Source organism: Eulemur rufifrons, chromosome 20 (genome assembly GCF_041146395.1).
Source record: "Eulemur rufifrons isolate Redbay chromosome 20, OSU_ERuf_1, whole genome shotgun sequence".
Classification (NCBI taxonomy): Eukaryota; Metazoa; Chordata; class Mammalia; order Primates; family Lemuridae; genus Eulemur; species Eulemur rufifrons.
Genome location: NC_091002.1, coordinates 6638528 through 6654577, shown reverse-complemented (window position 1 = coordinate 6654577; position 16050 = coordinate 6638528). Strand labels below are relative to the sequence as shown.

At 44.6% G+C, this 16050-nt stretch overlaps 1 protein-coding gene across 1 annotated transcript in view; it reads right to left on the bottom strand.

Annotated features, from left to right (window-relative positions):
• Positions 1–16050, bottom strand: part of RNF4 (ring finger protein 4) — a 35255-nt gene that overhangs the window by 3630 nt on the left and 15575 nt on the right. The window contains exons 2-4 of the mRNA XM_069495872.1: positions 13185–13347; positions 12528–12642; positions 9614–9693 (exon numbers count right to left, since the gene is read on the bottom strand). Coding sequence (XP_069351973.1) covers positions 9614–9693; positions 12528–12642; positions 13185–13193 — 204 coding nt within the window. The 5' untranslated portion in view covers positions 13194–13347. The remainder of the gene's footprint in view (positions 1–9613; positions 9694–12527; positions 12643–13184; positions 13348–16050) is intronic.

The following is a 16050-nucleotide window of genomic DNA, read 5'->3' as shown; positions in this document are numbered from 1 at the left end:
AAGGTGCTGCAGTAGTGTCTACTTGAGCTCAAAGATATTAGTGCAGGCCGGGCGCGGTGGCTCACGCCTGTAATCCTAGCACTCTGGGAGGCCGAGGTGGGCGGATCGTTTGAGCTCAGGAGTTCGAGACCAGCCTGAGCAAGAGCGAGACCCCATCTCTACTAAAAATAGAAAGAAATTATATGGACAGCTAAAAATATATATAGAAAAAATTAGCCGGGCATGGTGGTGCATGCCTGTAGTCCCAGCTACTCGGGAGGCTGAGACAGGAGGATCGCTCGAGCTCAGGAGTTTGAGGTTGCTGTGAGCTAGGCTGATGCCACAGCACTCACTCTAGCCTGGGCAACAGAGTGAGACTCTGTCTCAAAAAAAAAAAAAAAAAAAAAAAAAAGATATTAGTGCAGGGGGGTGGACATAGCAGCTCCCAGGCGGGTCAATGCTGAGAGGTCAGGAGTTATTCCTAGGGACCAGCCTGGAGCCCACTCTTCCAGGATTTTCAACATCATGTAAATAACCCCTTCTGTATGTTAAAATCCATTTAAGCTTAAGAATAACTGGAGTGGGTTTTGTTTCCCAAACTGAACGCTGACGGATACAAACAGCCACCCTAGGAAGAATGTAGATCTGAATATAACAGTCTTTATTTTGCAGATGAGACTATAATCCACACACACTAAGTTACCAGAAGTGTTTCCCCTTCCTCCCAGAGGAGAGTAAAGAAGGTGATGATGGAAATCAGGGACAGTCAGTCAACCTCATCACTAGGTGAAATCTACAAAAGGGGAGCCCAGACAGGGAGGCACTGATAGCAGTGCTAGCCCCCGGGAAAAGCCCCGGATTCAGCTAGGAACAGAAGCAAATTCCACTGTGGGCAGAAATGACCCCAGATTCCTGGAGCTCCAACACTGCACCCCCGCCCCCACTGATTAGTTGTGGATACACCTGGAAAGGCCTAGTTCCCTGGCAATCACCGTATAGGAACTGGGTCTCTATGGACTCCTATGAGACATACCCAGTTCACCTCTGGGCAATGCCACACACTGAGCCCCCATGGAGGAGTATGTGCTTCAAAGTGCCAGGGCCCAGGAGGCTGCTGGCATCCAGCAAGTGCTCCACATTGGACTCCTGGGTAAATGAAAGCAAGGTGGCTGGAGAACATCCCTCACTAGTGATGACTCTCGCCTTCCCCATCTTCAGCAGTGTAAGAATGGTACTAGAGCCTGGCTACCCAGCTCCATGCCCTTTCTGTGCCCCGGGCCCCCCCAGCTGACAGACATAACACAGCATCTAGCACTGGTGCTCCCTCCATCCCACAGCTGGACACACCAAGTCCCACAATCCCTGCAGGTGTCTCAAGCACTCTGGAATGTACCTAGCTCACAGTGATAGCCTGCAGGTAGCACAATGCTTGCCTGGCACAGAAGATAGAGGCAGGGCGAAGAGTAACAGAGCCTCATAAACGTCTACTGAGTCGACAAATGGTCAGAGCACAACACAAGCTGCAGAGCCTCTAATCTGGTTAAGAGGCTTTTAAAAGAGGTAAAAAATAAAACTGAAATAATAAGAATTTAACTAGTCCCCTGGCCTGAACAGTTTAGTTAGCACCGTGGCAGGCTGGCCCAAGATGAGAAATTCATATGTTATCTTTACTTTTGTCTTCTCCTTCTTTACTATGGAGAATAAGAGAGGAGACTGCAGCAGGCACACATATTTGGTCATCCAAAGCCCTTTTGTGTTTCTAAAGCACCAGTGACCCTCAAAATACCTCAACATAAGAGATCGAAGTAGCAGGAATCACAGCACTCAAGCTGATCCCCGGCATTTCTAAGAATGCTCATCTAGCCAAGAGAACTGAGACACACTTGCTTTAGACCACCTTCCAACTCACAGCACCACACATTGTTCCACTGAAAAAAACAGCCACCTCTAACCACTGTGCTCACAAAAGGCTCCTCCTTTTTTTTAAGAGATGGTATCTCATTCTGTCGCCCAGGCTGGAGTGCAGTGGCTTGACCATAGCTCACTGCAGCCTCAAACTCCCGGCCTCAAGCAATCCTCCTACCTCAGCCTCCCAAAGTGCTGGGATTACAGGAGTGAGCCACCGCGCCCAGACAAAAGGCTACTCGTTATGTTCAACAGTTGCACATATCATGCAATTACTGATTACTATTGGTTGTAGCACTGGTAGGAGTACCAGTAAGATGGGCGCTGACAATAATGTTCTGAGTGACCAATCCATCCTAGACTGCATGTACAACTGTATTCCTAACTCTTGGATAAGATGTCTGAGCCTGCCTTTCTTCACATATAATTAAGTTGGTTCACTCATTCCATTAGTATGCCTCTTGTGTCCTTTACCACACCCAGACAGAGAGCTGGACAGGGCTATATTCCTGCCTGCAAAGAAGCCTCTACCAAGTAGGTCCTTTCAATAGAGTCATAAATGAAAAATCAAGCAGGATGCAGAATATAACACAAATAGAACAATTCATTAACACATTATGGAAACAGACAAAAAATGATACCAGGAAAACTCAACCTGGCTTTAAAAGAAGACAATCTGGCTGTGTGCAGTGGCTCACACCTGTAATCCCAGCAATTTGGGAGGCTGAGGTATGAGGATCGCTTGAGCCCAGGAGTTTAAGACCAGCCTGAGCAACATAATGAGATTCTGAGACTGAAAAAAAGAAAGAGGCAATCTTTTGACATTTAATTAAGGAAAATAGTCCAAGCAACATTTTCAATAATCTCCTGATCTAGGACTCGATTCCTTAAAGAGCCGAGCTAGTCTGTCTTTCCATCACTGCATCTCTTCTAGCCAGAGCAGAGACTGGCCTACTGCAAATGCTCATAAAAAGTGACCTGAAATTCTAATCCACCTATAAACCAGGTAAGAGGCTGGGTGTGGTGGCTCATGCCTATAATCTTAGCGCTCTGGGAGGCTGAGGCAGTGGATGGCTTGAGGTTAGAAATTTGAGAACAGTCTGAGCAGGAGTGAGACCCTGTCTCTACTAAAAATAGAAAAAACTAGCTGGGCATGGTGGTGTGTGTCTGTAGTCCCAGCCACTTAAGAGGCTGAGGCAAGAAGATTGCTCAAGCCCAGGAGTTTGAGGTTGCTGTGAGCTAGGCTGACGCCACAGTACTCTAGTCCAGGCAACAGAGCAAGACTCTTGTCAAAACAGATAAACAAACAAACAACCCCAGGTAAAAAAGGAGAAGAATGGAAAACATAAGCAGAGAGATTTCTAATAAATGGCAAGCTATCATTTTTCTAACCGAAAACAAACAAGATAAAATAGATAAATCATACATAGTTACACAAACAAAAAGGTGACAAAAAGGAAGAAAGAACAAATGAATTAACAAATTTGGTCAAAAGTGAAAGGAAAACAACCCAGAGGAATAACACAGATGATTCTTGAAAAATTGGAGCTTGTTTTTGAAACCACCAACAGAAAACAGAAACCAAAGTCCAGGCCTAAAGCAGTGCTTTTATTGTAGTAAGGACCACCCTTGTGCAGGTGAGGCCTTCAAGCAAGTCTCAAGAAATACAAAGGAACTGACATACAGAATGTATCTTCTGACCATAATGAAATAATACAAAGAATTGGTGACAAAGAGAAAATCCACATGTTTGGAAGTTAAGAAATACAAATCTCATAAATGTTAAATTGAATATAAAATACCAATTCCAAAATCTGTAGGATAAAGAAAAACAATGTTAAACACTATTATTGGAAAAGAAATGATGAAAATCAGTAAGTTAGAAAAAGAACAGCAAAATAAACTCACACAAAGAAAGAAAGAATCAATGAAATGAAAACAAACTTACAAGAGAAAGGATCCACAAAGCTAAAAGTTGGTTCTCTGAAAGATCTAACAAAGCTCTGGTGATACTAATCTAAAAAGACAGAAAACACAAATAACCAGTATCAGAAATGAAAAAAAAGACGTCACTACAGATTCCACAGAACACAAGAAGATATTATGAACAAATTTATGCCAATAAAAGTGAAAATTTTAGATGAAATCAATAAATTACTAAAAACTGCAACTTACCAAACCTCATTAAAACTCTAGGTTAGATACGTTTACTGCAGAGTTCTACAAAAGACTCAAGAAGTAATTTCCATCTTATAAAATTTCTGAAGGAAAAAAGGGTACTCTCCCCAAGTCACTTTATAAAGATACTACTACTGATATTAGAACCCTGTAAGGAATGTGCACAAAAGAACAATTACAGATCAACCAGTCTTATTCACAAACATAAATTATCAATAGATGGATTTGTTATAAAATTTAACACCGATTCACGAAGAAAACTTGTAGCCAAACAGGAAATACAGAGGAATTTATCCAATTTGATAAAGGATATTATTGAAAAGACCTTATTTAATGGTGAAACTTTGAAAGGATTCTTTTAGATTTGGAATGAGACAAGAATGTTCATGACTATCAGCATTTTCATGTTCACCCAGTATAGGAAAACAAAAAAGGAAATAGAAAAAACCCAAAACTTGTTCTGCACACCTAAACGTCCAAAAGATTTAGAGTTGCTAAATTAAAAAAAAAAACAACAAAAAAAACCCAATAGATAAAATCAACTGTACTTTTCATATCAGTAAACAATAAAAACAAAAATTTTATATCAGTAAACAATGAAAAACAAATAAAAACAAAATTTTAAAACAATATTTAATGGCATCCTAAAATACTATGTACCTAGAAATAAATCTTACAAAAGACTTGTAAAACTTTCACGGGCAACTTTAGAAAACTTTTACTGAGAGTCATTAAAGATCCCAGCCTCGGCCGGGCACGGTGGCTCATGCCTGTAATCCTAGCACTCTGGGAGGCCGAAGCGGGAGGATCCTTTGAGCTCAGGAGTTCGAGACCAGCCTGAGCAAGAGCGAGACCCCATCTCTACTAAAAATAGAAAGAAATTAGCTGGACAATTAAAAATATATATAGAAAAAATTAGCCGGGCATGGTGGCACAAGCCTGTAGTCCCAAGGTACTAGAGAGGCTGAGGCAAGGAGGATTGCTTGAGCCCAGGAGTTTGAGGTTGCTGTGAGCTAGGCTGATGCCACGGCACTCGAGCCCGGGGAACAGAGTGAGACTCTGTCTCAAAAAAAAAGAAAAAAAAAAAAAAAAAATCCAAGCCTCAATCTATGCACAAAAGTCAATTCATGTAAATTATAAATGTAAATATGAAAGACAAAACAGTAAACTTTTAGAATATAGGAATATCTTTTTTTTTTTTTTTTTGAGACAGAGTCTCACTCTGTTGCCCAGGCTAGAGTGAGTGCCGTGGCGTCAGCCTAGCTCACAGCAACCTCAAACTCCTGGGCTCAAGCAATCCTCCTGTCTCAGCCTCCCGAGTAGCTGGGACTACAGGCATGCACCACCATGCCCGGCTAATTTTTTCTGTATATATTTTTAGCTGTCCATATAATTTCTTTCTATTTTTAGTAGAGATGGGGTCTCGCTCTTGCTCAGGCTGGTCTCGAACTCCTGAGCTCAAACGATCCGCCCACCTCAGCCTCCCAGAGAGCTAGGATTACAGGCGTGAGCCACCGCGCCCGGCCAGGAATATCTTTTTATGATAGGGATAGGACAAGATTTCTTCAACATATTAAGAAATCCAACTATGAAGACATTAAGAGCTTTTATATATAAACATAAAAGAGAAGATAAGCCTCTAAGTAGAAGACACAAAACATATTAAGTAACAGCAGGCTCATATTTAGAACTTACAAAGAATTCCCATGAATCAGGAAAAGGCAGACAATCAAATGGAAAAATGAATAGAAAAAAGACTTGCTGAAAAAAAAGACAAAGGATTTGCTTTATTCTAATTCAATTTCTTCAGCTATTTTAAAGTTTATATATAAGTTGTATAAACAAGCTGTAAAACAAAAATTTCAAACAGGCCATCATAAAGGAAAAATGAATCATCGACAGGTTTTCAATTCCATTATTAATCAGAAAAACAAATTAAAATCACAATGAAATACTACTAGACAAATATCAGATTGGCTAAAATTAAGAAGTGGTGATGAGGCTTAGTATGGTGGCTCATGCCTGTAATCCTAGCACTCTGGGAGGCCCAGGCGGGCAGATCGTTTGAGTTCAGGAGTTCAAGACCAGCCTGAGCAAGAGCGAGACCCCATCTCTACTAAAAATAGAAAGAAACTATATGGACAGCTAAAATATATATAGAAAAAATTAGCCGGGCATGGTGGCACATGCCTGTAGTCCCAGCTACTCGGGAGGCTTGAAGGATCGCTTGAGCCCAGGAGTTTGAGGTTGTTGTGAGCTAGGCTGACGCCACGGCACTCTAGCCGGGGCAACAGAGTGAGACTCTGTCTCAAAAAAGAAAAAAAAAGAAAAAAAACAAAACCACACACACAAAACAAAACAAAAGCCTTAGCTAGGCATGGTGGCCTGTGCCTGTACTCCCAGCTATTGGGAGGCTGAGGTGGGATGATCACTTGAGCCCAGAAGTCCAAGGCTGCAGTGAGCTATGATTGTACCACTGCATCCTAGCCTGGGTGACAGAGTGAAACCATGTCAGTGATGGTGAGGATATGGAACAATGAGAACCCCCAACACTAGTATAAGTGCAAACTGATACAACCTCTTCAGAAAAGAGGCTGGCATTTATCTAGAAAAAATGAGATATTCATATCTTGAGAGTCAGGAGTGCTAGCCTTTTTAAGGTTATATAATGCCAAAAATATAAGTTAATGGAAACTAACAAAGCAGAGATGTACAAAGTCTCACTGGATCTTACAACATTTTTCACTTCTCCTAATTAATTCTTCAGGGGCTTTGGATTCCTTTCAGAGTTAGAAAAATGCACAAGTCTGCATGCAAAGTTTCTAGTCTTACAAGGGTTCCCTAATGTCCTGAAGGCTACTGCTGGATCCTGGTATCTAGGAAATCCTACCTTACCTGAAAGATACAGAGCTACTCCTGGAGCTCAAGTAGTACGCTTAAACTGTTCCAACAGATCCTGGTGGAATTAGTAAGATCATCCCAATTTTGGAATAGATATGTTTATCCATTTCATACTCTCTTGTAAGCAGAGTCAAAGGTCACCCTGAGCATAATTCATCTAATAGATGCGCCTTGTCCTGAGTTAATACTATTAGGCCTCCCAAGCAGATCTGCTCAGAGAGGTAAAATTTTGAACTCAGGAGTATTTTGCACTGTACATCAATAAACTGGAATTTAGACTTACTAAAATCAACCTGTGGAGAATGATTAGAATAAGGAGAGCTATTGAATCCAAAACAATTCTTTTATAGCTGGGGACCCTGCAGCTGGTGTGAGGGAAATCCTCTGACCAAATAGACCAGTAGATCTGAGACCAGAACCCAGGAATTCCCAAGCCAGGATGGTCCACCCTTTACTCATCAACCTGCCTCTGGCCATCCACTTACTCCCAGGACAGCCCCCACTCCAGTATTCCTGTCCCTCAGTCTTCCCAATGACTCTCTCGACCACAGAGCTTACAAAGGTCAACCAGGCAGCCCCAGGTTAAATGGGAGTAGAGGTGCCAGAATACGGTGCTCAAGCCTAGGGAAACAGAAAGAAGGTAGGACAGTTCAGAGAGGAAGCCCATGTAGCAATAGCAGTCTAGTCATCAAAACAAACAAAGGCGTGGAAGGGGAAATTATGTTGGTTTGTCATCCAACAGAAGCCAATCTTTTTTTGTGGGCAGAATCCTAGCTATCTCTCCAGGCCTGGCAGAGAGAGAGAGTGCACGCGTGAGCGAGCGCACGCACCAGGTATACTGTAGGCAGACACTGAGAATTCAAGGGGGAAAAAAGGGGACTTTGCAGGCATCATTTCCAGCATTAATCAGCAACTGGGCTGCAGGCTTCAGCCAATGCACCAAATTAAGCTATCTTTCTAGAACTCTAGGGAGCCTATAGGGACTGCCAGCAAAGTTATAGTGTTATGTACCTCAGAAAACACACGAAGGAGGACTAAGTAAGGACCGCTCATGACTAAACCTACTCTTGCTATTTCTGAAAGTTCTAACCAATCTCCAGGGAAACCACTAGGTCCCTATTGGGAGCCAATGAATGTCCCCTGAGCTTTCTTCCATGATCCTGTTGATGCTAGAGGCAGTCTATCAGCTGGGGGTGGGGGACAACGACAGGGCAGCCCAGTGGTTTCAAACCAAGACCAGAGTCCAACTCTGTCAAGACAGTTCCCGATCCCCACCCTTTTCTTCTTACTTAAGTCCTGAAGCTTCTCAGCACAACCCTATGCTGAAGTTCTAAGCACAGGCAGGAAGCAGTGCCTACGGCTTGTCTCTGTTCTGACAGCTTGGCCTTAGCCAGGCAAGGTAACTCCAACACCAGTGAGTTCAGGGTCAAGGTGAAGACTCAACAAATAGCAACCCCCACACACCCCATCCCACTCAGCACTGCGTGCCGCCCACCTGCCCACCACTGTCAGGTGGGCCACCACCTCCACTCCCCAAGCCACAGTCTTGGCACACTGTCAGAAAACACTTAAGTGGCATTCTTCAGGAGAGGCATGCCAGTCCAGACTCACTCTGACCAGACCAGGCCCCATTCCCTGCAGACTATGCACAGGGCCCACACACACCTTGCTCGGCTCCACCCTCCCTCGCGTCTGAACACAGCCAAGGTATGAGATGGTAATGCCGGGTACCTGCATCCCCTGTGGCAATGTTAACTAGCAGTTGCTTTTGGAATTGGGAAGATTTCTCACTGGCAGTGCTGAGCAAACATTCCCTTTCCCTTCAGCTGGAAGGGCATAAAATCACCTTGACTGGGTACCACCTGGGTACCAACTTAGGTGCCAGACACTCAACCATGAAATCTCTTTTAATCCTCACAATAGCCTACGGACATGGGTGGCTTAACCAATATTATGAATGAAGCGAGGGAGGCTAAGTAACATGCCCAGGGTCACACTGGTGGTGTAAATTATAGAATCAGGCACTGAAGACAGATGTGGGAGCCTTGAGATTCTTCCCAAACCACTTTTGTGCCCAGTTGTGGAAAGGTCAGGGTTATACAGACCTACTCCACAGGCAACAAAGTCACAATAAATGATCTTTCTGAAACATTTTTCATTTTGGGTTCCAGTCACTGAATGCACGAACTTCTTCAGCACAAGCTGTAACCTTTTTCTTTTTTCTTGAGACAGAGTCTCACTCTTGCCCAGGCTAGAGTGCCGTGGCGTCAGCCTAGCTCACAGCAACCTCAAACTCCTGGGCTCAAGTGATCCTCCTGCCTCAGCCTCCCAAGTAGCTGGGACTACAGGAATGCGCCACCATGCCCGGCTAATTTTTTCTATATATATTTTTAGTTGTCCAGCTAATTTCTTTCTAATTTTTTAGTAGAGACGGGGTCTCGCTCTTGCTCAGGCTGGTCTCAAACTCCTGAGCTCAAAGGATCCACCCGCCTCGGCCTCCCAGAGTGCTAGGATTATAGGCGTGAGCCACTGCGCCCAGCCACAAACTGTAACCTTGACCTGTAATCTGTGACCCAAGGTCTTCAAACACTGGCAGTGGCCAGGGACCCACACCCCAGAAATGGCTAACTCTCACAACTCAAACACTTACCACAACAGCATCATTGTGAGTCAGGTCAACAACCACTGGCTCTAAAGATTCACAGGTAAGGTCCACGATTTCATCTCCAGCTTCAAAAGAAAGCATTTTGACAAGGATTAGGAGCAAAGTAAGGGTATGGGTGTATCCATCTAAGCTTTATTGATTTGATTACAAATGTGGTACAGGCTTATACCAAACTAAAAAAAACCCATAACTACACTATGGAAAGAGCATCAGGACCAATCCTTTTTTCAGGAGTGATAGCCAATAAATGCCCTCCTGGAATTTTGCGATGAGTGGGGATATGTGGGTTTTTTTACAAATGTACTATCAAGGTGTATGTGTGCGTGCACACACATCTTTACCCCATGGCATCACACTGCCACACGGCTATGCCTCTGTGCCTCACCTGCTCCTTCACAGGGGTGATGCAGTGACTTACCTGACAGGACATCTGGGAGAAGGCACCAGGCATGCTCAGCTCAGGGCCTTTGTCTTTGGGATGGAACAGCAGCTAGAAACCTTTGCTGATCCCAGCAGGGGAGGCAGACCACCTTCACTTGGCCCAAAGTTCTTCTTAGCTTAGTAACTTCATCACTTAATCTAGGGAAGGCTTTTAATCTCCATTTCTCTCTCAAGTGCCTTCCAACTTGGATGGAGAACAGTAGTATGTATTAGTCCCCTAGAACCAATATAGGTTGGGCCTGCTGTGAAGCTTGCCTTTTGAGCCCTAGGATATACTGTGATATCTATCTGAGCATAAGATGAAGGTGAGAAGGACATAGACCAAGCAGTTAATGGCAGTTATGAATGAGGGGGAGAGCACAACTTCCATTTATAAAACTAAAAAAAGATTTACAACAATGTTTGCTTCTGATTACTATTAATATTAAAAAGTACTATGCACAGTACTGATTTTAAAATTTCTAGAAATAGTATTGGTCTAATATTTTAGGAAAGTGACTTGTAATGCATTGAACATATTTTAACTTGTCTTATTTCCCGGTATTAAAAAGTTTCACAGGAATAAAAACTACAATAGATCATAGATATCCAAAGTAATTTATACAAACTTACCATATTCTTTTTTTTTTTTTTTTTTTTTTTTTTTTTGAGACAGAGTCTCACTCTGTTGCCCAGGCTAGAGTGAGTGCCGTGGCGTCAGCCTAGCTCACAGCAACCTCAAACTCCTGAGCTCAAGCGATCCTCCTGTCTCAGCCTCCCGAGTAGCTGGGACTACAGGCATGCACCACCATGCCCGGCTAATTTTTTCTATATATATTTTTAGCTGTCCATATAATTTCTTTCTATTTTTAGTAGAGATGGGGTCTCGCTCTTGCTCAGGCTGGTCTCGAACTCCTGAGCTCAAACGATCCGCCCACCTCGGCCTCCCAGAGTGCTAGGATTACAGGCGTGAGCCACCGCGCCCGGCCTCAAACTTACCATATTCTTTATTAAAAAGAAGAGCTGCCTAGTGGTCCATATATTGATATACAGTAATTTATCAAACCATTTTCTTTCTGGTGAACACAACTCTTGGCTCGTACAAAACTAGCGCTCCAGTGGGCAGCTTGGGCAAATAGTCTTGCTACAGGGTAAGACTGCCTATAGGATGACAAGTGCCACACTGCACAGCAATTGGATCCTTCCTAGGCCTGAGATTCTGAGTCCTCCAAGTGACCACTTGTGTGCTCAGTATCACAACTGAGGATGGCACCAGCTAAGGGCATGGAGGGCCAGGGTCCTAGCCTCTAGGTAAAGAAGTCAAGGCTCTTAGGAATTCATTGTTAGAAGTGAAACTCAGGAACCACACAGAGAATTCTGTATTTTATCTCATACAAAGTTGCTTCTCTTTAAAGTGTTAGTTTCCAGGCATCATAGTTATAAAAACAATTTTAATATATGCAGAGCAAAGGGACTTTGATTCAGGCCATTTGACACTTTTCTGAGCAGGCAAAAGGGGAAAATCCAATCTGGCCTCTGTGTATACCAAGCTCTACCACAGGTAGCTCTGTTGACAAGTTTGAATTCTTTAGAGAATTTTTGTCTTTTTTTTTTTTTTCCCTGAGACAGAGTCTCACTCTGGTGCCTGGGCTAGAGTGCCGCGGCGTCAGCCTAACTCACAGCGACCTCAAACTCCTGGGCTCAAGTGATCCTCCTGCCTCAGCCTCCCAAGTAGCTGGGACTACAGGCATGTACCACCATGCTCGGCTAATTTTTTCTATATATATTTTTAGCTGTCCATATAATTTCTTTCTATTTAATAGAGACGGGGGTCTCGCTCTTGCTCAGGCTGGTCTTGAACTCCTGAGCTCAAACGATCCTCCCGCCTCGGCCTCCCAGAGTGCTAGGATTACAGGCGTGAGCCACTGTGCCCGGCCAATTTTTTGTCTTAATGGAAAACGGAAAAAGAAAGCCGAGTACTTCACAAGGTCAAGCAAAGCAATTTCAAATAGAAAACGTGAGCCAGGGCAGTCTCACCTTCCCTGCTGCACATTACCAAAGGGCTGAATGGTTGGCCAATTGGCTGAATTGCTGTTTCAAAACCTGCAGAGGTCTTAGGGTTTCAAAAAGCGTTGCTCAATTTAGCTGAAAGCTGTGAATGTTGAGTCAGACTACACAGGTCTTCTGAAAACAGAGAGCAGCTAACGCTTTGTAGTGTCACAGTACTGCCAAGTACTGTTCTCAGTGTTTCACAGTATGGACTCATTTCAGCCTATGACAACTCTAGGCTGCAGGTCCTGGGATCCCCTGCTGCAAAGGAGGGGACAGAGGCTCAGACAGGGTACGTGACTTGCACTGGGCCCGTGGCCAGCAGGTGGCTGTACAGGGCACTGACTAGCTCCAGCGTGCACGCTCCCCCACCACACCACGGACTTTCCACCTTAACACCCCACAGTCATGGTATCCCTTGCAACCTTACCAGTTTCCACGAGCTCTATGGGTTCTGCTTCCAAAGAAATCTCAGGGGTGGAGGTTGCTTCCCGAGTTCGTTTCTGGGTTTGTCTAGAATTTACGGTTCCACCACGACGCTTTCTCTGAGGGTATCGAGGTTTGGAAAAGAAACAGTCACATGAACTTCAGTCTGACAAGATTTTAGGAAGAACAAAAGGTCAACACAGAGATAGTTCACCAACAAGAGTAAGAGGGCAAAGTAGATTTAAGGCTGGGGTCTTTTCAAAACTTGAGATTCTGTAACATTGAATACTTATATAGAGAGAAATCACCCAAAACATACAGTGAATAGAAATTCCATAAAGTAAAATTTTTGTTATATTAAACTCTCAGTATGTCCAAAACTATGTGATATACCCCGCTACAGAAGCCTCAGACATCAGGATTTGACTTGGCAGTGGACGCTCTGGCCAATCTTCTGTCTTTGGGGCACCACCCCTGACATCTGGAATTCAGCTCAAGACAAGCAAGTTGGTTTAAGTACCAGAAGGCCCCTATATACACTCCTTTAAGAACTAGGGTTACCCAGAAGCACCCACGTGGTACTTTCATTAACGTGCTACAAGGAATAAGGCAGTTTTCAACCTCAAAAACAAAATAAAATTCAAGAGCCGATAAAACTTACTGTACTCATTGTGCTCTTTGGTGGCAACCTACAGAAAAAGAAGTGATCTGTACCAAAGTTTGCAGGGAAGTTGAACGTTCTTAACCTCTCGTCCCCACTGGTTACTCTTCCTCTGGCTTTCAAAAGAATTTGGAGCCAGATAGATTTCCAGTATCTTCAAGTCCTGACAAACAAAGATATTGACTTGATAAATGCTGCCACCTGCATCACTGATAACAAAGTTCAATAATTTACCAATCCTTTCTGTCACCGGGGTGCTTTACTGAACACTTTATGCAATTCATGTCCTTAATCCCACATTCATGTTAGGAAGTAAGCATTCTTGTTGAATACAGGGCTTCCTGATCCCAAAGCCTGCCATTGGAACCACTGTGCCATCTCCCAGGAAAAGACCAGTCAGAACTGCCACATGTGATCACACCAACTCCTCAGTAATGCCAGGGGTGGGGCGCAGAGCTTCCAAGGCCGAGCAGAACCCAGAGCCTTGAGCTCTTCTCACGAGTTCAGGAGGCAAGAGCCACCCACCCTGAAGCACCCTGTATCCAGCTGAGACTTCTGTCACTGGCAACAGGTGAATGGAGGACAGGAGACTGTGGATCAGGAAGCCAGGTAGAAGGTTCCAAGAAGGGCAGAGAAAGCACCACGTGTGGAGGCTGAGAAGTCCTTGGGTTTTATTTGGGGCCCACTGTGAGGTGGCAGCTGACCACAGTAAACTCAGTGCCAGGGATGTAGTGGGTGAGGGAATGAACAAGAAGCAAAACCTTGCACCCAGGAGTTCAAGTGTATGTAATTGGTGTGGAAGGTGCAAAAACATGATTCTAGCTGGGAAGGAAGTCCTGAGCACAGGGCAAGACTGAGGGACAGAGAGAAAGTGCCAAAGCAAGAAGACTTCTGTGGTCACCCAGTACGAGGGCAGTGGCTCTCAAACTTGAACCTGCACCAGGCTCACCTGGAGGGTTTGTTAAACACAGGTTGCTGGGTCCCCCAAACTGCATCTCTAACAAGTTCCTAGGTGATGCTGATGGTGCTGCTCCAGAGGCCACACTGTGGGGCTCGCTGGACTAGGGTAATGATCATGCAGTTGCAAAGAAGTAGACATAGTTGAGAGAGATCTTGGTGGCAGAAATGATAGGACTGCTCCCAATCCCATCCTTCTGTTCATCCCCAGTGTTGCTTGCCACCTTGTCACATTCCTCTGGACCACACCTCCTTGTAATCCATCTCCCCTCTCTAGATACTACCCTACTGCCAACCCATCTTTCTAAAGCAGTTTGCTACGGCAGCTTTCCCAGGTTCCTCACTGAGTCCCAACTCCTAAGCCTGGTGTGTAGAGGCAAGCTGGCATTGCCAATAGAGCACATCTCTGAAGCCAGACAGCTGGGATTGAAATCCAGGCACCTTCAAACCCCAACTTGTGACCATTGAACTCTGTGCTGTTTCCTTACCTATACAAAACAGGACAAGCACTAACCTCAACAGATGTGTGAGGATTCCAGGGTTAATACTAAGAGAGCCCTTGGAATGGTGCAGGCACACTTGAAGGCCCAAAGTCTGTGGGCTGATGTCACCATATTTTGTCACCAGCACCAGGCTTGCAGTCTCTCCAAGTATACCACCCCAGTGCCCAGCTCCATCTCTCTGCGCAAGCCGTAAGATGCAGTGATAGCATATCCCACCGCCCCTCTAAGAACAGGCTGTAACCTCCCTACCTCATTCACAGTATGGCCTCTGCCATGAGGATAGAGCAGAGTAGACACAGTTTTTGTTCAGAATCTAGTGGAAGGAGAAGGGTGGGGAGGGGTGCTGGTAGGCAGCTCACTCATGTGCTATAACAAGAAGTACAAGAGGAGAAGAGAAGGCCAGAGCAGGTTTTCCAGGAGAAGCCCAAAGGGGCTGCCCAACCCAGCTGAGCCTCTTTCTAGAGCACTTAGTGGTCTGGTTCCAAGAAAATGGCATACCATGAATATACTTGCTCCCTGGGTACCTAATTTTCTACCCTGACCTGAATGGCTTAACCCTCTTCACTGTGTCACTTGCTAAAGGTAGACTTACATCTCCTGACAGCTTATGCCAGCCCATATTGTGGGACCAGGTGCTTGCACTGGAGAATGTATAAATGCTTCTCAAACCAGCTGGGTGCAGTGCCTTGCGCCAGTAATCCCAGCTACCTGGGAGGCTGAGGCGGGAAGATCATTTGAATCCATGAGTATGAGACTAGCCTGAGCAACACAGAAAGACTCGTCTCTTAAAAAAAAAAAAAAATCGATCTAAAGCAACACCTCACCTAGTAAGCGTTCACCTTTATACAGACTTTCGGGTGCAGGCTCTGGCTACAATGAAGACTGTCTACTTGGTTTGAACAGAAGTGGAAGGTGCCTCAACATTTAGAACTCACAAGACCATTCAGACCATATCATGGTCCACTTAGACCACATGATGGTCCCAGATCCACCATATTTCCTGGGTTCTTTATTTTATTTTATTTATTTTTTGAGACAGAGTCTCACTCTGTTGCCCGGGCTAGAGTGCTGTGGTGTCAGCCTAGCTCACAGCAACCTCTAACTCCTGGGCTCAAGCAATCCTTCTGCCTCAGCCTCCCGAGTAGCTGGGACTACAGGCATGTGCCACCATGCCTGGCTAATTTTTTCTATATAAATTTTTCGCTGTCCAGATCATTTCTTTCTATTTTTAGTAGAGACGGGGTCTCGCTCTTGCTCAGGCTGGTCTCGAACTCCTGACCTTGAGCTATCCTCCCGCCTCGGCCTCCCAGAATGCTAGGATTACAGGTGTGAGTCACCACGCCCGGCCTATTTCCTGGGTTCTAATGTGCATGACTGGTCCCAAGAATTGTCTATGCTGGTGCTAA